Below are 19,957 nucleotides of genomic sequence, written 5' to 3'. Positions count from 1 at the left end.
TTTTAATGTTTTCGTATTGCTGTTATTACACAACTTCTAGTGGCTGTTTTTAAGCAACTCTCATTGGTATAAAGATATTTGAAATAGTGACTTACAGAAACACTAGAACACTTAAAACATTTTGGGGCTTTTGTCCAAGACTGAAAATGTTTTTAAAAGGTAGGTGACAGCACTGCATTGCTAATGCTACTTAATAAAAAGGAAACAGAGGCAAAGTATTTATTCGTATGTCTCCCCTCCTGTAAAAGAAGCCTTCAAACCGTAGTGCATGCCCTCTTTACTAATATTCCTGTCACCCTGAACATAAACTTTCTCAATGTGTTGCTGACCGTCTTCTTATATTAAAATAGGAAATAAGTCCTGTGTGAATTCTGAAACTCCTGTCAATAATGTAGCAGGGCCAGGTTGCTGGTGCCAGCATACGGTAAAGCTCTAGCAAAAATACTTGAGTGAGCTTCCATTTTTGAAATTACAACTTTCTGCTGCATTACAGTAGTTCAGGCTTTAAACAAGACTATTTTAATAGACAGGATTCCTGCTTTGGCTCTGACTTCTTTGAGCAAGTATGCTGAAATATTAATGTTAGAGGCAATTATGACTTAGATCTCACAGTATTGCTGTTGTTTAAAATATGGAGGGTTTCAGTTAAGCTTATGGCCAGGCTGTGTTTGGTGTCTACAAAGTCGCTGAGATTTTTTTTGCCTGCGCTCCGCCTACTGAAAGTGCCAAGGAACAGTGATAGAGTCTCAAGCCTATTTTTTCGGTGTCTAGCACCTGTGAGATAGTATGGCAAAAGAGGCTCTTGAGTATGTTAGAATATTTGGTAAGCTGGGGAGTTCTGCAGAGGCCACCTTTTTCCATTGGCTAAGTAAAAAATGCAAGGAAATAATCTTTAAATTAAAGCAGCAGCACAGGGCAGTCAGGTTCATTGTGACTGTCTGTACCAGCAATGTGCTGTTGGTCTGGTATTGGGAAACCATGGAACTGTCTATTGCATTGCTGCTTGATTGAATCTGAATCCTGCCCTGGTGTCTGTTAGGCTAGCAAACACTAGATGGAATTCATATGGCTCATGGGTTCAAGGTGTCTTCTGTTTTATGGGCTTATTCTATGTAAGCAAGGGTCACATAAGGAAATTGTGCCAAGAACCAAGATTCCTCTTCAGTGCCTGGCTCCTTCCTTTTCCAAATAAGAACTGGAATATTTGTGATGAGGGAGATAGCTTTTGAGTTCAAGAGCATCATGAAATGGCTTCCTATGAATACGTTTTTCTGTCTCATATGTTCATCAAATTGTATCTAATTTGATTCAAAAGACATTAACTTGCTGTTGAGATGGAAAAACAGTTTGATTCTAGTTGTCATTGTATTGTGAGTTTCTGGGTTATGTTTTTGTAAAATAGCAGTTCATGTTCCCAAGCCTGTTCCCATTGTCTGTAGAGGGGAATGCACCTCAAGCACTCAGTTTTGAAACCAAAAGGCTTTTCTTGAAAGTAGCAGTTGGTTACCCAGAACACCTTTAATTAAAGTAGTGTGTACTGACAGCACCACTGACAGTGGTGATGATATCCACTATCTAAAATCTCAGGATAGGAATATTTTTTAATGCAGATGTTGGTAAATGGCTCGAGACATTTAAGTTTAAAAAACAATTCCATGTGTAAACTTCTTCAAGCTGGGAGATGAGATTTCTTGTTGAGGACAGGTAATGAGTGTTCTTTTATGATCCTTCAGCCTTCTCACTGATTGAAAGGAAATGGACGTAGATGGGGGAGTGCTTGGAGTGATGTGATTTGAACCTTGGCAAAAGACCCATGCGGGGAGAATGGACTTCAAACGTTTGTGCGTAGCAGTGTGACAAACTAGGTCTGATCATTCACTTAGTTTTGAGAGCTGCCTGCAGGCTGCCTCTGACACCAAGGTGCTTTTTGCCCCTGAACACGTGGGGTTTATTTTCCTGTGTGACATCTGAAAACTACACAAATATTTGCAGGCCTTGCTTAGGGGTCTTTTGCAGTCTTGCTGGGGTGACAGGCAGGGGAAGGCAATGGTGAGAATAAAGAACATCTGCTTTCCTCAATAAGTCTGTGAGACCGTTGTACCTGATGTGATCCTTGAATTGAGTGACTTAGTCATAACAATGACTAGTACAAAGATGACATGACTGAGGGAGAAAGTCCTTTTTTTGCTTAAGTGATGGGGAAAATAATCATGACAATTACATATTGACTGTGTCACAGGTCTCTTAATCTGGCCAAATGCTTATCTCATTTTTGGTTGTCATAATTGCCCTGTCTTGTTGCATAAAATTCCTGTGCATTACATGTGAGCTTTAGGGTTGGGGTTTTTTTGCATGGGTAACTTTGAAATCACAGGCGGAGAATATATCAAAAGTTTTGGGAGAAGAAAAGGAATGGAGCTGGATTGACATTTGAAACCTTTCTGTTTTAAAATAAACTGCAGCAGTGAACATGAGAGACCCATTTCCACTAACACGGTAACCGTTTGCTGCTTGGTGTTTTGTTGTGATAATTCTTTTGAAGTTACTGCTACAGTAGGAAAGAGCAGTTGCAAATGTAAGGGCTTTTCACTAGCAAGGAGAATACTGCATTTTACTGAAGTAGTGCTTTTAACCCAGGATTCTGTTTTGTTTGTTTGTAGATTCTTTACTACCATTTGTCAACATAATTTTATGGAAATGATGTTCAACACTTGCACTGTTCACTTAGGAAAGCCTCTCATCTTGAAAAGTTTAGGGGGGGAAGTCACTTGGTCCATTTCTGTAGACTTCTACAGGTGTTATATTTTTCTCAAACACCTGAAAATAGCAAATAAATTCAACATTTCTTTCTGGTTTTATCTTTTAATTACTGAAAAGTTACATATTTAGTCTAGAAACCATAATTGTTAAATTGAACACTTGACTTGAGTAAGCTCATCATACCCAGAAGGATACACTCTGGATGTGTGTACATGCACCACCTCTGCGTGCACATCGGTGTAACTATTGTGAAGGGCTTGAAGACTGATTTCCTTCTTTAGTGGACTTGAGCATAAATGGTGTAGGTTTTGTCATGCTCCAACTGTTTTGGATCCTGAGCAGTTCTTAGGCTCAGTTTGTGAATTATGTTCCTTTTTTTTTTTTTTCTTCCTACTTGTGGTAGTAAAATGCTCATGTGTGTTTCACATGAATGACAAATAGCTTAGATCCTTCTGAAAATCCCACAAGAGCTCATGCTACTATTTCTTGACTCAAATACTGTGTATTTATATAATTACTCCACATAGTGTCCTCCTTTAGTAGAGATGCCATTGATTTCAGGTGCATTCTGGCAGTAGTCATGAGGTGAAGGAAAACAAGGAGTTGCAACTATCGGAGATTGTGAGGAGCATCCGTTGTGCCAGCAGTAGCTTTCTGTGGCTGAATTAAGGAGATCAAAGCTGTGATAAATTACCCTATCATAGCTGGGGGAAAAAATGAATACACTGTCTTTTCTGCACCTGCAGAAACAGTGTAATAGTTGCTTTAGCGCATGAGATGTGTGCAGGTACACATAATGCTTCTGTGCACACAGCCTACCCTTCAAGGGCTGCTGTAACTCTGGTATCTTTGCTGTTCTGATACAGTGACTCTAGTGGTGTGCAGATGAAGATTCTTTCAAATGCAGACAGTACAAAGCTCTCTTAGAGCTGAGAAATCTTTTACTGATGTTGAGCTGAGTTGTCCTTTGCTTTCTTTCCTTGCACCTTACTTACCAGTGAAGTAATACTAAGCAGCTCATTTTGGGAAACAAAAATAGGAGATTTATTTTTTTTTTGGTCTCCCTGTTAAATTCAGTGTGGTTAGTTAGAATGTAGTATTGCTCTGCTCTTGCCACAAGATGCAGAAACTTCCTGAAGGTGTTGAGGCTACTGTTCAAGACTAAGACTACCGCTTTTAAATGTGTAAGGATGTGATACGGCATGCTGAGGGGGCAGGGCTAGCTAACCTCTCTTGGCATCTCCAGGAAACTTCCCAGCTCTGCTGGGGGAGCTGCACACAGGAAAGGAAACAGTTACTCCTCCACGGTGAGTAACCCTGTTTTCTTCTTGTTCACCTTCTGACTGTTGTCTCTTAATTTCTAATGTCAAAAGATGCAGCCCTTGATCTAGTAATTAATATGGCACAGGTTTTGATTGGGGTTTTTTTTGCAATTAGAAAAATGTGCTCTGCAGTCAGTTCAGTGGAGTGATGCTGAAAGTTACTTGTTTCTGAAAAGCTGAATTTGATTAAGCCGTACTTGCATACTGAGGAATATGTACACAGAGACTTAAATACAGTGCTCTGTGGAATATCTGGAAGTTGAAAAACATAGCCAGGTGTGTTTTGTTTTGTTTTTTTCAGATGCCTGTTTTGTGGGGTTTTTTTACTGTGGCAAATAAGGGAATGAATTCAAGGTTGTGTTTAACTGGGATTTCAGTTCCAGCTATAATTCTGGATACTCTTTAAGACATTTTCCTGGCAAGACTGAAACCTGTTGATGCAGAATGAAGCACAGTATTTTTTTTACATGGTGTATGAAGCATTGTCATTAAGAGTCTTGCTATCAGCATTGACTGAAGTTAACAAAAATTGATAGCTCTTCGTTCTCTGTCTGCAAAGTAAAACTCCTGTAGTTTTCCCTGGCTCGCTGTCTGACACTTATAACACTGTATTACTAGCATGGATCTTTGTTTGTGGGACAGCTATAAACCTTTATTTCATTTTGAACGTGATACATTCATCCTGTTAGTAGCCTTGTTGAAGTAAATGGTTCTGTCTGTGGAGTATGGCAAATGTAAAGACTGTACCAAGCTAGTTCTTGATTATTGGGTGCTATGTGCCGAGTTGTTACTCTTGGTTTACTCAAGGACCTGAAGTGTAGAGACAGCTTGGAGTGTTGGTTTTCCTTTGCTTTAAATACTAGAGGTTTACTTTGGGACTCTGCAAAGCTGACAAAAAACAGTTGAATGTGTTTTGCTGGGAGTGGGAAGGAAGTACAAAGGTTTTCATCTTTCAGTAAACTGCCTGTGGGGGGAAAATGGAAATTTACACTCAATTGCCCTTGCTTCATGGGTAGGAAAGCTTTAAGTGAACTTAATTTCTATACTTGAATCAGGGAAAACTGTTTAAGGGTAAAAATAATGTAGAAAAATAATTACTGCCATGAGTTAATTTACCTTTCAACATATCCAGCATACTGTACAAATGTAATTGGTTAACATCTAGCTGCCTGGGATTGTTGGATTGATCTGTTAATTTCTGCTTTAAAGAAGTAATAGTATTTTGGGGTGGGAGGGTTCCCCTTTTTCATTTATTTTTCACCCCAGGATGTTGATTGCAGAAATACCCCCTCTGTTTATCTTCCCAACCAGAAAGATTTGATCTGGGAGAAATACATAGTACTTTCACAGTCAACCATGTAGACAATTCTAAAAGAGCAAATGTGTGAGACTACAAAAACTTTCCCTTTTTTTTTTTTTTAGAACTCAAGTACTGGATTGGTGTTGGATGTTTTAGAATTTGTATTAGAGGTCAAGTTGTACCTTAGAGTGCAAAGTTTTGGGTGTGGTGGTGGAGGAAGCGGGAAGGCTTTTGGAATGGCTTGTTTTCAAGTTAACCTAGCTCTACCAGAAATACACTGAGTAAAATGAAATTAAGACTGTGCTTTTTGATGCCTCTGACCCTTGTTGGTGTGGGTGTGAATGTTAAAAGGGTGGTGAAATCTGACTTTTGGTTGCAAGTTTTTTCCTTCATCTAATTACTGCAGTAATTGTAGCAGTTGTGTGATAGTCTGCACACTTACAAGAGAAACATGATGCTTATTTCTAATTCTGACAGAAGTTTGCTATTGCCTGAAATCTGGAAGTTTAGTTTAGTACCTCTTAGTGCATGCTCAGATGCACAATCTGCAATGTTTTCTGATGTGTTTAGCATTTGTAACAGGAGCAGATTTGCGCTGCTTCAGCTGGCTCTGTTATGACTATACTGTCTATACATTTTTTCAAGAAGATTTTTGTAGGGATTACTTGCTGATGCTGTTTGTAAAACATAAGGTTCTGGTGTATTTTGCCTGTGAAAGCTTGAATTTGTCTGCCTTAATGTTTTGGAGGGTGAAGTTTAAAAATAAAAATGCCCCAAGCCATACAACCATAACAAAGACTCACACAAAACTCCTTAAGTGTATGCAGGATATGTTTTGCTGTCTTTTAAATTCATGGGGATGTGGTATCTGAGTTTATATTTTTTCATATGGTAACGTAAAAGCAAATCCATGAAGACTTAACAATTCACTTTAAAAAAAAAAGAAAAAGGTAAGTTTGATGCTGTTCCTTGGAAGAAGTATTGCTTTGTTGTTTTGTGTGGTTATTAATAGTGAACTTTATATAGCAGTAAGTAGGACTTTTGTAGGACTTTTATAGGTGGTGGGTAAATTTCGTCATAACAAAGGGAGCAAAGTCAGAAAAGCTTCATCCTTTTAATTTGTCAGGAAGGGATTCTGCCTCTGCAGTCAAATTCACCTTTCCATCCTAAACTAAGATGACCAGGAGCCACATTCAGTTGGATTAGTGTGTTCATACATTTGTGAAGGAGGCTGGATCTCCAGCCCTTTAATAGAAGTGATGAGGTTCTGTTAAAGAAGGGGTCAAGATTGTGGTTTCAAGGTGATATCCTGGGGATGTACTTGTCTCTATCAAACAGTCTGACCCATACTACCGTTGATTTATAATACTTGAACAGAGACATACTGTTAGTAAATCCAGACATCTTCGGTGTGATTGGCATACAATATAACTTGCTACAGTCAATGAAATTCATATAGTTAATAATTTCCGTAATGTGTACTAATTCTTTCTTTCCTTTTTTCCATGCAGGGTCCCTACTCTAGTGTCTTTGGATGAAACAAAACTGTACACTGGTGTTGAATATGGTAAGTAGATCCTAGTACTGTTCAGACAGGTTGTTAGTGTTTTTGTTCTTTCTGCTGTAAAAACAGTAGGGTCTTTTTGAGACAGTATTTTTGATTCTTCTCTTTACATTAAATGGGCTTTTTTGGCCAGCACAGAAGTTCTTGTGTACACACTTCAATCTTCAATGATGGTACACAAAATGCAAATCTGCTGCAATAATATGTCTGGGAATGGAAGCTCAGGTCTAACCCCAGGTCAGAGTAGTTGAGCCCCTGTCCTTCCACACAGATGATAGTTGCAAGAGACTACACGCATCACCCACAGACTGCACTTGAGAGGCAGAAGGAATCAAGACATAACCTGCTAAAAGCTGTGACAGCTCTGTTAGAAGAAAATACCACTTTTCAGGCTTTGTGTGTATACTTTACCATCTTCCAAGTGAAAATGGGCTATTTAAATAAGGAATTGAGGCGCACAGTAGCTGCTTATCAGACTATTAAAGGGTTTTTGTTGCTTTATTACTTATAAAATCTGGCCCATTGTTTGCAAGAGGTGACTGTGTAGCCATATAACATGTATTAGAGAATAAGCATCTGTTTTGTGGTCGTTTGCAGCAATTAAGATTTTTGTGGTTTAAAACTTCCCTTGCATCATTGGTCTTCCCCCTCCCTGCCCCCCCTTGCTTTTTTTGTTGTTGTTTAGATTGGGAATATCTGTTCCTTTCTAGATATCTCAGGCTGCGTCAGGGGAGGTTTAGGCTGGAGGTTAGGAGGAAGTTTTACACAGAGAGTGATTGCCCACTGGAATGGGCTGCCCGAGGAGGTGGTGGGGTCGCCGTCGCTGGGGGTGTTCAGGGCAAGGCTTGACAGGATGCTTGATTGCATGGTTTAGTTGATTGGGTAGTGTTGGATGATAGGTTGGACATGATGATCTTGAAGGTCTCTTCCAACCTGGTCTATTCTATTCTGTTCTACTCTATTCTATATTGAAGGGGGGTAAGTTCCCAGATTTCTACTGGCTTCATCACTTTGTGTAAAATCTGTGCTCTATTGACTTTTTTTTTTCCTACCTTCTTAATGCATTACTGAATTTTCATGTGCCAAACAATATGCCTCAGTCTCTGCTTAGAATTTAAGCCAGCTGTCAAGGCAGGTAAAGAAGGTTATGCACTTACGAAAAACATACTGCTGGCTTGATGAAAGTGGTGTCATGGACAGGCTGTGGTTAATATAGTCCATAATGCCGTTACTGAATAGCCTGCCTTTCCACTGGTTTTCATATCTATGAATTGCTTTTTATGCTATTGTAAAATAAAGAGAAAATCTCTTACTTTTTTGTAGACTTATCAAGAGAGAATTACCGAGAAACAATTGCAAGAGTGACAAGGAAGTTGCTGCGTAAGTAACCACTCCCTATCTAAAAAGAACTGCTTGTGCTTTAAGTATAATTTGATAGATGAAAAACTGGTTTGGTTTATTTAGCCTAGAATTCTTACATTTAAGCTTTGTAGAAATAAAATTATAGTTAATTTTAAAGCTCTTTCCATGTCCAATAATTATTTTTCTTCCCATTGCAGGCTACATACTCGATAACTCAGAAGATGATACCAAGTCTTTATTTCTAATAATAAAGGTATATTTATAATGTATGGTACTTAAAAGAAGATTAATAGTTTTGAGAAATAATCACTATTTTGTCTTTTTTTCCCCTACAGATTATTAGCGATGTTTTACAGTTTCAAGGGTCTCACAAGCATGAGTTTGATTCACGATGGAAAAGCTTTAATCTAGTGAAAAAATCAATGGAGAACAGGGTCAGTGATTTTTTTTTTTCCTATGTAAAGCCTAGTTGAGAGATTGAAATAGTTCTTAATGCTTAAACAGACTTTTCATGTTTTTCTATACTGTCTGAATCAGTTTTCATAATTTTAAAATCTATTTCTCTGATAAGCACTGCAAACCATCATTCTTCTCTACCTTTATTTGGAAATCTTACGAGCAAATAGCTTAGCCTTTCTGAATTGTAGTAACCCTCAGTTTGCACATATGCTCGGACCAAAGTCTGATCTATCTACTCCTTGTTAACTGAGAAGTTTGTGTGTCCAGAGCTTCCTTTTGGTTATGAAGTAATAGACACATAAAAAAACTTCACTGGTGGAAAAGAAAATAAGGGGGGGGGGGGGGGGTGAACAAAAAACAATCAGCCACACAAAACTGTCTGCCAAGAAGAATTTCTACATGAAATTTGCCTGTTTCAAGAGGAGTACCACCACCTGGGGGATTCAGTCAGTACAAATTGCTAATATGAATACTGAAATCTAAATGCTGTTATGTATTTGTTTACAGCTCCAAGGAAAGAAACAGCATATCAGAGCTTTGCTGATAGATAGAGTTATGTTGCAGCATGAGGTAATACTTTCACTTAAATCTTCACTAAACTACTTTATTTTATCTGTTGTTACACGACAATGTAGCAAATCAGCTTTTCAAGTAATCTTGCACTGGTGTTTCTTTCTCCTACCTATATGAAGTCTTAAAATCAGTATGTCTTTTATTTGTTTCCTATGCAATTTAGCTGAGAACATTAACAATGGAAGGCTGTGAATACAAAACCTCCCACCAGGAGATGATAAGAGATCTTTTGTGTTTGTCCACAAGTTCATATGGTCAGGTAAGGAGAAATCCCTTTTAAACTGAAATATTTGGAGTTTTTTGTTGATCTCTCCAAGTTACACTTTTGGGATCTTCACATTTTGATTTATTTCTGTGGCAGCATGAAATATTTACTTGCTTTGTTTGCATTCGTTGCTAGTTTTGGCGTAGTTTTTGCCTTACGCTCCTCTGTCAAATAAAGAACTGGGTGGAGGGGCTGCCAACTTAGGTTACAAATACTAAATATTTTGAGGCACTTAACAACTACTCCTTACTCTACAAATAATTTTATTCCTGTAAATCAGTGATTGAAGTGGTTAAGGATGTTGGTTTTTTCAGTCTGCTTTAGTTCAGTGTGGCGGGTTAAAATTTCCCATTCACATTAAGCATGACCAGCTCAATTGGAAGCAGCTAACTTTTAAAGGCATAGCCTAAAACTGCCACATGCAGAAGACTTTCTAGTAATACATCTCTTCCCACAGGTCAGAAGTAAAGCTCAGCAAGCATTCTTCACAGCTCTGGGAACATACAATTTTTGTTGCCGAGATATCATTCCCTTGGTTTTGGAGTTCTTGCATCCAGACCGGCAAGATGTTACTCAAAAGCAATTTAAAGTATTACATCATTAACTTTGTTTTATGTCTGTCTTTTGAAAGTGTTTTTATAGGACATTTTTTAATGATTAAAGTGTGATTTGTTTGTTATCAATGTGACAATTTTCATGGGATATAGCTTATGTATGAATACTGTAAGGAATTATTTGGATTAGGTCAGTTGTCAAAAGAAATGCTGTGTTTGTTACTCATTATGTGTTCAGGTGTTAAAAATTGTCTGTTAATAACTATTTTGAAATTAATGAAATGGAGATTGAGAAGCTGTAGTCCAAGGTGCTATAACTCAGTAAGCAGTTCCATCATCTGTAGCAGGATTAGAAAATAGTGTGAACCGGACAAAGTTGACCACCCACATAAGTTACGCTAAATTGGGTGGAGTTTATTATGAAGTGGGAGCTAATTGCTGATGCTGTCAGGCCTGGAAATGGTGCAGATGTTCAAAAGCATCATGGTCTGTGCCTTCATCAGCACCCTCCTCAATCCTCCAAGCCACAGAGGCGAGTGGCACTCTTGTCATATGGTCAGAACAGCCATGGCTGCTGATACTGCTCCAGCTGCCTGCTCATTGCTATCAGACAGCATGTGATTACATCATTTGCATATCTTGCAACCCCTTTTCTTGTGTTTTGATGATTACTTTATTCTGCTATCCTTGTACCTTACTTCCCTTTGTCCTTCTGTCTCACACATAACTCATGGTATTTTCCTACTATACCTGAATTTGGTATTTCTGGTACTCCTACCAGGAAGTCTTAGCCTCAGTGATGTTACTGCTGTAGTTACCTTGGCACTGTTGCTATTTTAAGACTGTTTACCAAAAGGTCCCCAAGATTTCCTTCCAATTACCTGTAAAGCTCAGCTATTTCTGACCCATCATCACCTGTGAAATCCAACCTCTCTTTGTTTCATTCTGTGTAACTCTTGTCAGTGTCTCACACAGTCACCTCTCACATTGACCAGTTTGTTGTGTCATGCCCAGCAGTTATCCACAACCCATCCAGCTGGCATCATTTCAGGGTCCTGTTTAACAGCATTATGATTTGCCTCCAACCCAAACATGACTAAGTTCACAAAAAGGCCAGGTCTGGTACTATTATTCTATCATCAAATACTCTCCTTTATAATGTAATTCAGAAATCAGTCAGCCGTGCTGTGGATAAAATAATTGGCAGGGCTTCCAATCAAGATGATTCTGTGAAAAATCTTCAGTATTTTGACAACAAAGCCACATAGCTGAATATTTCTGGTACATTTTAATGGTGTGGTAACAGGAAGATTAATTTTCATTCTATGTGGGTACATGCTTATGTAGATAGATATCATTTATATGTGAACAGCACTTCAGCTTTCTAAAATTACGTTTTTAATTTTACAGGGTGCCTTATATTGTCTTCTGGGAAATCACAGTGGAGTATGTTTGGCAAATCTTCATGACTGGGACTGTATTGCACAGACGTGGCCAGCAATTGTTTCTTCTGGACTTAGCAAAGCTATGTCCTTGGAAAAGCCATCCATAGTTAGACTCTTTGATGACCTAGCAGAAAAAATCCATAGACAGTATGAAACAATTGGGTTGGATTTTGCAGTAAGTTGCTGATTGCTTGGTGTTAATACCTTGGATTCAGAGAGCACTTGATTACAGAAATGTTTGAAACTCATCTCTCTTGTTTAATTTAGTGTTCTGACTTTGATTTCATTCCCATTGTAGTTATAGAACAATGCAGACTGCCTCTTGCCCCATCAGTGGGATAAATGTCATGTTACTTAGCTTTAAGATAGAGTGCCAATCTTTTATAAACCGTTTGTATGCTTAATAAAATAATGAAGTTTGTCTTCAGTTTAAAATAGAATAAAACAGTGTACTTGGAGAAATAATACCCACTGTGAGCAAAAAAGCTGTTCTCCCTACTTCTTCACAGACCTGTGTATGTGGACAGAAAATTCTGTACTGTCCTTATTTCAAAACAGATTTAAAAACTAGCAAGTTGCTGCCCAGTCCCAAATCTTTGCATTCTTTGTCAACAGGTTCCAGAGAGATGTGTTGAGATAGCTGTCCTGCTGCAAAAATCAGGACATCCAAATTCAAATTTCACAGGTCTTCGTTCAGAAGAAATTCAGTTAGGGATTCAGCGACAGAAAGAAAAGAATGCGGAGGCTGTGCGGTAAGTTGAACATGCCTTGACACCAGCTTATACTGGCTAATATTTACCATGCATTAAATGTAATAATCCAAAAGCAATGAACAAAACCTTAAACTTGACAAATTGAGAATGCCTGAGGATTGTTGCAGCGTGTCTTGGACAGCCTTTCCCTTCTGTCACTTCCCCTTCTCCCTCCTGTTGGGAAACTTTTATTCCCTTTTAAAATGTTTTTTTCCTTGTATCATCTGGTTGATGATTCCCTTTTTCCTTCAGAAATTATGAAAATTTGGTCAACATGCTGCTGGACTGTGTGGAACAAAGAAATCTGTAAGTCTCCCTTTCTGTTCATGAGAAATTTTGGGGGGAGGTTTATTGGAGGTGACTGCATGAATAGATATCAATTGCATCAAGTGCAGTGAGCATGACGAGAACCAATTAGTATTTTTTCCACCCTTGAGTTAATTGTCCAAAGGCAGTATCACAATAGCGGTCTTGCGTAGAATGGATTATGGTAAAGAATTGAATGAGTCTTCCATTTATTTTCACTGAGGACTAGATTTGTTCATATAAGGTGGCATCACATCTTGGAGTTAAGATTTGTTGTTAATTAGGTTTTTGTTCTGGGGAAAACCCCTGTGTTTCTGTTGTAATACTGATTTGCACATAAATTTCAATTGGTATTATAATATTTGTGTTTAAAAACTTCAGAAGAATATCTCTGTGGGTCCGTAATTTACATTGAAATGCCAAGGTCAAAAGGGGGCCATTAACTAAATAAGTTTGCACTTCTGTGTTCATAGAGCACTGGAGGTTTCACTAAATAACACTTAAGCATGTTGACTGTAGACTTGGCAATGAATATGGCTTAGGCTAGCCCAAACATGGCTGCATAATCACAGCACATGCGGTAATTTCTGTGCGAAAAATACTTATTGTCTGGTCCTAATATTCTTTTCTTCTTTTTTTTCCCTTGCCTTAGCCCCTGGAAGTTCGAGCACATAAGCATTGGTTTTCTGTCTCTGCTCTTGAGGGATGATAGGATACTGCCTGTCCGTGCAATAAAGTTTTTTGTGCAGTGTCTCAACCATGATGCGATTGTAGTTCGTAAGGTAAACTCAACAGGATTCTGTCTCTTTGCAGCTCATTGGGGTTTAGATCGGATGTTTGTGGTGTTTGGCTGTGATGAAGTACAAAAATGGAGGTGTACATCCCTCCTCACCCTTCTGTGCACAAAATCCAAGGAGATGACAGTCTTGGCAGTGCTGTAGCCATGATGCATGGTGTCAAGTCTCTGAATTGAAAATGTATAGTGTGCCAATTCATTCTTATTTATATCAGAGTTCTTTTGTATATTTGTCTTTTGCAGGTGTCTGATTTTTCTGCAGCTTATTACTTGAAGGGATCCGTGTTTGTGTTTTATTTATAACTTTCATTCCGCTGATTACCTCAGCAAGGCTCAAAACTTAACAACTCCCTCATTTTCCTGGAAGTTATTAGCCAGGGAGGTTTTTCTGGGCTGTAAAGATCACACTTAAATTGTGTCCTGTATTCCCCTGAAATGAGTGAGATTACTTCATTACAGGAAGAATATATTAGTGACTGGGCTGACAAAATTCACTGTAACGTTCACTGGCTCTTTAGGGCACTGAGTAAACTGGCTTCAAATGTCTGTGATGAGATGATTAGCCATCTCCTTCTGGAGCTAAGTGTATGGAATGGATACATAAATTCCCATTTCTTTCTTTTAGGTGGCCATCTCAGCTGTGGCTGGTATTCTTAAGCAGCTTAAGAGAACACACAAGAAAGTGCCCATCTGCCCTTACGAAATAAGTAGGTTTTATTCAATATGTGAAATACCTCACTAGTATTTATCCTAAAATGGTTTTAAAAGCATATTTTTCTGGTTAAATTCAATGTAGAATCACAAGCTTTTAAAATCTCTCTGGTTGTTTATGTTCTGAGTAAGCAAAATTGGTAACATAATCAGTCATTTCTCAGGTCTGGGTTTTTTCCAAGCAGTGTTGTACTTGTAAGTGTTTATTAAGCTGTTCATTTATTTTAAATGAGTCAAAACGTCAGAGGTACGAATCACTCTGATTTCAGAGAGCCTTGTAATTTGTAGCAATAGTGTATCTCCTTTTCATTTTTTTGTATCATTTCAGATGGCACGTGTATTTAAATTACTAGAGGTGTCTTTTCTGTTACTGTTAGTGTTACTTTTAATCTCCTAGAGCAAATGTTTGTACAGATTTGACTGGAAGGAGGTAGACCTAAAAACTTCAAAAAAGAACTGTAACATTTGCTGGGACTGTTAGCAAACATGTTTGTTAGAGTATAAATTCCTCTTTAACCAGGTGGAAACCCCAAGCCTTCCGGCATTCAGGCTGGTGACAGACCAGATAACCAGTGGCTGCACTATGACAGCCAGAGTTTACCAAAGACAAAGGAAGCCTGGGAGTCATGTTGTTTTGTGGAGAAAACACACTGGGGGTATTACACCTGGCCTCAGTGAGTATCATTTGGCATTAAGATAGAATTGTGAGAATCAGCAGGAAAAACACAGTGGGAAATTTTCGTTTTGTTTTTTTTTAAGTTGAAACAAACCAGATTAATTTCATCCTTTGTGCTTCTTGCTTGTTTTACCACTTCTGTGTGGGTTTAATGGGCATTGTGTTTGGTTTTTTTTTTGTTATTAATGTATTTTTATCTTCTCTTAAAATTTTGTGAATATTATAGGCACATATTTCATGTGGTTATTTAACTGCTCACTTTAAAATGAAGTATGCAGGTTTGAAGGTTATGTAGTTGTAAAATATGCTGAGTGTTCTTTCACTAATAATTCTGGTTTGCTTGCTATAGTAGAACCTTTGTAAAAACACTTAATTTTTATTTCATATATAGAATGGTGAATGTAGAAAATAATCATGAGCTTTAGTTTACTTTCAAGTGTGTTACTAAATTTTTCTTTTTAATATTCAGAACTATGATGGTTTATGCTCCAGCTGAGCATCAACCAAAGCTGGGGCGAAGGAGAGATGAGCTGACAGAGGTATGGGTTTCAGTGTGGTTCAGTTTTGTGGATATTTTTAATAGTACTACTACTCCTCTCTTCTTCTAATGTTGTCCACAGATTACTGTGGAAATGAGGAGACCAAATTCCCTTCTCTCTTTTGACTGAAGTATTGCTTGAGGTTTGGAGAGTGCTTACACAAAATTTGTGGAAATGGATTTAATTAACTTGATTACAAATGAAGACAGAGATTGAACTCAAATACACTTTTTCATGGCTGTGTGTATATAATCATGTTTCTAACAAGCAATAAGTGATAGCTGTTCTGCAGCATAGATCTCTACAAGACATTTAAAATTTTATTTTTGTACTTCATTTTCATGCTGCTTGTGTTATATGTTTTCATGTGTTGCAGTTTCTTTGTCAGCGATCATGGAGTAATTGTATTTATGAGCCATTTTTTTGGGTTACTTTTCAAATCTTTATCTGAGTTTAGAGCAATATGATTAATGACCTTGGGAATGGCTGCTTTTGTAGGTGTTGTGCTATTGAAAGAAAAGACAATTCAAAGTCATGAATGAAAATAAAAATCAGGAGTCTTGCAAAACAGTAGCTAATGTACCCTGTAAAATGAGGGGGAAATGAATAAGTGAGGCCTGATTTTTACCAGAAACAGAACTAAACTGAAAAATTGGGCTTGAAGAGAGTGGGGTATCACTGACAGTGAAACACCTCAAAGTGAATAATTTCTTTCTTCTTTTTTTTTCCCTCCTCCCTGTTTCAGGCAGAACAAATCGTATATGATCATTTTTCTGATTCCAAGTTTGTTGAGCAGTTAATAAAATTTTTGTCTTTAGAAGACAGAAAAGGAAAAGACAAGTTCAATCCTCGCAGATTTTGCCTTTTCAAGGTAACTTGAGTTCAACAACTAAATTGCTTCTAATTGTAGGTAATGATCTTAGCATGACAAAGCAACACTTGGCTTCTACCCCAGTGTTGCAAAATGTTGAGATATGCTGCTGTGAGTTCAAGCCTGCAGTGGGCACTAGTGGCCTCCCTACTCTAGTCATGAGGTCTGTGGTGACAGGTTGGACTCGATGATCTTTGAGGTCTCTTCCAACCTTAGTGATACTGAATACTGGATTAATCTTAGTAATTCTGTCTTCTGATTGACTACATAGAGAAACGCAGAGGGATACAAAAGTGCGTAGGACACTTGTATGTTACAAAAGCAAAGTAATTTCTGCGTATTCAATTCTCAAGCACTTCCTGATCGTGTGTTCTTATAAAGACAGTGATTTAGATGTGTAATTATTGAAGACACTTCTTTGTTTTACAGGGCCTTTTCAGAAACTTCGATGATGCCTTCTTGCCAGTTCTTCAGCCCCATTTAGAGCAACTTGTGGCAGACTCTCATGAAAGTACTCAGAGATGTGTAGCTGAAATTATAGCTGGCTTGATAAGAGGTTCTAAACACTGGACATTTGAGAAGGTGCCGTAGTAGTATTTTTGTGTCATAAGTTTTGAATTATTAAACAAATGAAACATACCAAGTTGAGGACTTTCAATGTGTCACCTGTGTCCAAGAAAGGACTGGGGAAAATTGCAATGTGTAGTGCTTCATTGCCAAATTTTGAACACAATTTGTATCTTGGTTCAGTGCTGGTGTAACACTGAGTATTAGCAGAATGCTTCAAGATTAAAACTAAGAAAGGTTTGATGGTAAGGAGTTAGCAAAGCTGCCATGGTATGTAATTGCCAGTTGGATTAAGTGCTTGTTTCCATGTCAGACTACTGCTTCTTTATTTAGTCTAGATCTAGCTGTCTAGATTATCTGTAGATGAATTTCTGTGCTGGAGAATAATAAAATTGAAGGAATTTTGTTCTTAGAGGTTAGATGGCCATTTTGTCCCTAAGTAGACAAATCTTGTCTTTTGCCTTTTTGCTGAGCAGGTGGAAAAACTTTGGGAGCTTCTTTGTCCATTGCTTCGAACAGCTTTGTCTAACATTACAGTGGAAACTTACAACGATTGGGGCACATGCATAGCGACCTCCTGTGTGAGTACCCCCTTATTAATCTTGTAAAGATGTATCTAGATGGTCAAACTTTACAGGTAATGTGTAAATAAGAACTTTCTGAGCAGAGGTACTTGGGTATATTTTGTCAGCTAAAACTGGGAATTGTAAATATGTTCCAAAAATAACATCCATTTTAAACTTTTTTCCAGAAGTAGTAGTCTCTTCTGCCCTTTGCAGTCAAACAGAAGATTTCAGAAAGGAAAGAGAGCCTTAGTTCTAGGATTTGCTTGCTGAACATTCAATTCTTATGGGAGATTTTGTACTCAAATTACTCATTTATTCTTCAAAAGTATGTAGCTTAGCATTATGCTTTGAAAACCAAGTCTAAAGTTATTTTAAGATACACAGTATTTCTGTGCACTGTGGTAGACTGGGAGGTGTGTTGTCTGAGAATCAGGGTACATGACAGTCCACAGACATCCTGGATCAGTAGTTCTTTGAAATCACTCAGCAAATTCAGCATAGTTTGTCAGCCAGAGCCCTGACAATTAACTGGCAAAATAATTCAGACATGATTATTCATACATGTAGAAAAGAAACGTAAAATTCCTTCTAATTCTTAGTGTATCTGCCAAGTAATTAAAACTGAATGTAGCTTCGATTTTCTTACTGAAATGTATTTAACTTTGCACTTGCGTAATAGAACAAACCCAAGGAATGCAAGGAAAATATGTCAACATTTTCCCTGTTTATGTATTTTAAGCCCCCAGATTTACTTATCTCTGATACCCCTTTATTTTCAGGAGAGCAGAGATCCTAGGAAACTGCACTGGTTGTTTGAACTGTTGTTGGAATCTCCCTTGAGTGGTGAAGGAGGATCATTTGTAGATGCATGGTAAAATTAATTTGAACTGTTTGATTATTGATGAACTAAGAAGGAAATAAAGCATGGATAAAATGTATCGAGAGCACATCGTGCCTGGTACCTCATTGAAGCAGGGAACAAAAGTGCTGCTTTCCATTTAACTTTCCCCACAAAGTGGTAGTTTCTTCATTATATTTTTTTTTTCTTTAGGTAACTAAATCAAATTAACAGAACATAAAAGTTTGCAACTGCTGTAGCAGCAGTACTGTTGTTTCTTCTGTAACTTTTACCCATCTTTGCAACTCATGCAAAGGCATTTCTGTCCCTATACATACTGAAAACATTCCAAAACAAGGCTTGGAGGGGATAAGGAGGAAAAATTTTGTATGACTTAAGATGTTTTGATTTCTAGCCGACTCTATGTGCTGCAAGGTGGCCTTGCACAGCAGGAATGGAGAGTACCAGAGCTGCTGCACAGACTGCTGAAGTACCTGGAACCTAAACTCACACAGGTTTACAAAAACGTTCGAGAGAGAATAGGAAGGTCAGTGTTGTCTTCTGCAGTTCTTGGAGGTTGTTTTTTTTAATCTTATGTGGGTAATTACCTGAATAATTACACTGCAGTGATGACTGTGCCTTAATATTTGTAAAAGAAATCAGATAATTTAATATCAGACTTGCTTCAGAAACTTCAGATTACTTCTGCTTTTATTGTATATAAGCTTTTATGTTTATGCCTTTTATCTCTAAAGCTCTTAAAAGAACCCCAATGGCCAACCTGTTCCCTCTCCCAGAAAATCCACCACACCCTTCCACAAAAACCCAACCCTGCAACACCACTACAATCCAAATTTATTTTGTGTAAGCCCTAATAATCCATAAATCTACAGAGATCTTTTAGAGAGCATTTATTGATTTCAAAACCGTTTGCAGATCTGTCAGTAGAAGGAAGGCTTGCAGCTTACTGTCTAACCCTCCTGTTTTTAAATAATTCTGAAGTGAAGATAAGCATGAGGAATTAAACTTTGAAGTTGAACAAATTATCTGGGATCACTTCTAGTTACATTCTCCAGACAGTAGTCAAGCTAACTGTGTGTTCCTACTTTCTTTCATTGCCTTTTTTTTTTTTTTTTTTTAGTGTTTTGACCTACATATTCATGATAGATGTTTCTTTGCCAAATACTGCTGCAACTAAATCCCCTCGTGTCCATGAATTTACTGCTCGGATACTTGAAAATCTTAAACCCCTTATGGAGGCAGAAGAAGAAATTCAGAATCACGTCATGGAAGAGAATGGAGTTGGTGAACAAGACGAGCGAACTCAGGGCATTAAACTCTTGAAAACTAGTGAGTTACTTAATGAAATTAAGAAATGGGGGTATTTTAGGACATCACACAAGTTGTACAGCTGCAGTACGCAATTTCTCCTCTCACATGTACATACCTGTTTCAGGGCTGAGGTTTATGAAGTCACCTTTACAGTGTTAACTACTGGTATAGGTCCACTCTAATACGTGAAAATCTCACAGGTGGATCTTGCAAGAAATGTGGTCTGTAACTTGTTTTGGGAATATTAATATTTTTTTATCATAATCAGTGATCATTTTTCTTTATAAAACCAGTTCTGAAGTGGTTGATGGCAAGCGCAGGACGGTCCTTTTCTACAGCTGTCACAGAGCAGCTCCAGCTTTTACCTTTATTTTTCAAGGTAACTTGGGGGGGGAAAGC

The 19,957-nt window shown here is 37.9% G+C and overlaps 1 protein-coding gene across 1 annotated transcript in view; it reads left to right on the top strand.

Moving 5' to 3' along the window:
• PSME4 (proteasome activator subunit 4) overlaps positions 1-19,957 on the top strand; it is a 63,177-nt gene that overhangs the window by 32,422 nt on the left and 10,798 nt on the right. The window contains exons 21-41 of the mRNA XM_054180030.1: positions 6,894-6,949; positions 8,270-8,326; positions 8,506-8,561; positions 8,644-8,742; positions 9,275-9,337; positions 9,504-9,599; positions 10,063-10,194; positions 11,570-11,779; positions 12,220-12,356; positions 12,609-12,662; positions 13,315-13,444; positions 14,084-14,165; positions 14,690-14,843; positions 15,315-15,384; positions 16,130-16,255; positions 16,685-16,837; positions 17,299-17,403; positions 18,168-18,259; positions 18,642-18,773; positions 19,368-19,576; positions 19,852-19,937. Of these exons, the coding sequence (XP_054036005.1) occupies positions 6,894-6,949; positions 8,270-8,326; positions 8,506-8,561; positions 8,644-8,742; positions 9,275-9,337; positions 9,504-9,599; positions 10,063-10,194; positions 11,570-11,779; positions 12,220-12,356; positions 12,609-12,662; positions 13,315-13,444; positions 14,084-14,165; positions 14,690-14,843; positions 15,315-15,384; positions 16,130-16,255; positions 16,685-16,837; positions 17,299-17,403; positions 18,168-18,259; positions 18,642-18,773; positions 19,368-19,576; positions 19,852-19,937 (2,299 nt within the window). The remainder of the gene's footprint in view (positions 1-6,893; positions 6,950-8,269; positions 8,327-8,505; positions 8,562-8,643; positions 8,743-9,274; positions 9,338-9,503; positions 9,600-10,062; positions 10,195-11,569; positions 11,780-12,219; positions 12,357-12,608; positions 12,663-13,314; positions 13,445-14,083; positions 14,166-14,689; positions 14,844-15,314; positions 15,385-16,129; positions 16,256-16,684; positions 16,838-17,298; positions 17,404-18,167; positions 18,260-18,641; positions 18,774-19,367; positions 19,577-19,851; positions 19,938-19,957) is intronic.

The sequence above is a fragment of the Dryobates pubescens genome, chromosome 3 (genome assembly GCF_014839835.1).
Source record: "Dryobates pubescens isolate bDryPub1 chromosome 3, bDryPub1.pri, whole genome shotgun sequence".
Taxonomy (NCBI): Eukaryota; Metazoa; Chordata; class Aves; order Piciformes; family Picidae; genus Dryobates; species Dryobates pubescens.
Note: the sequence above shows the minus strand (reverse complement) of the source record. Positions and strands in the feature narration are given on the sequence as shown.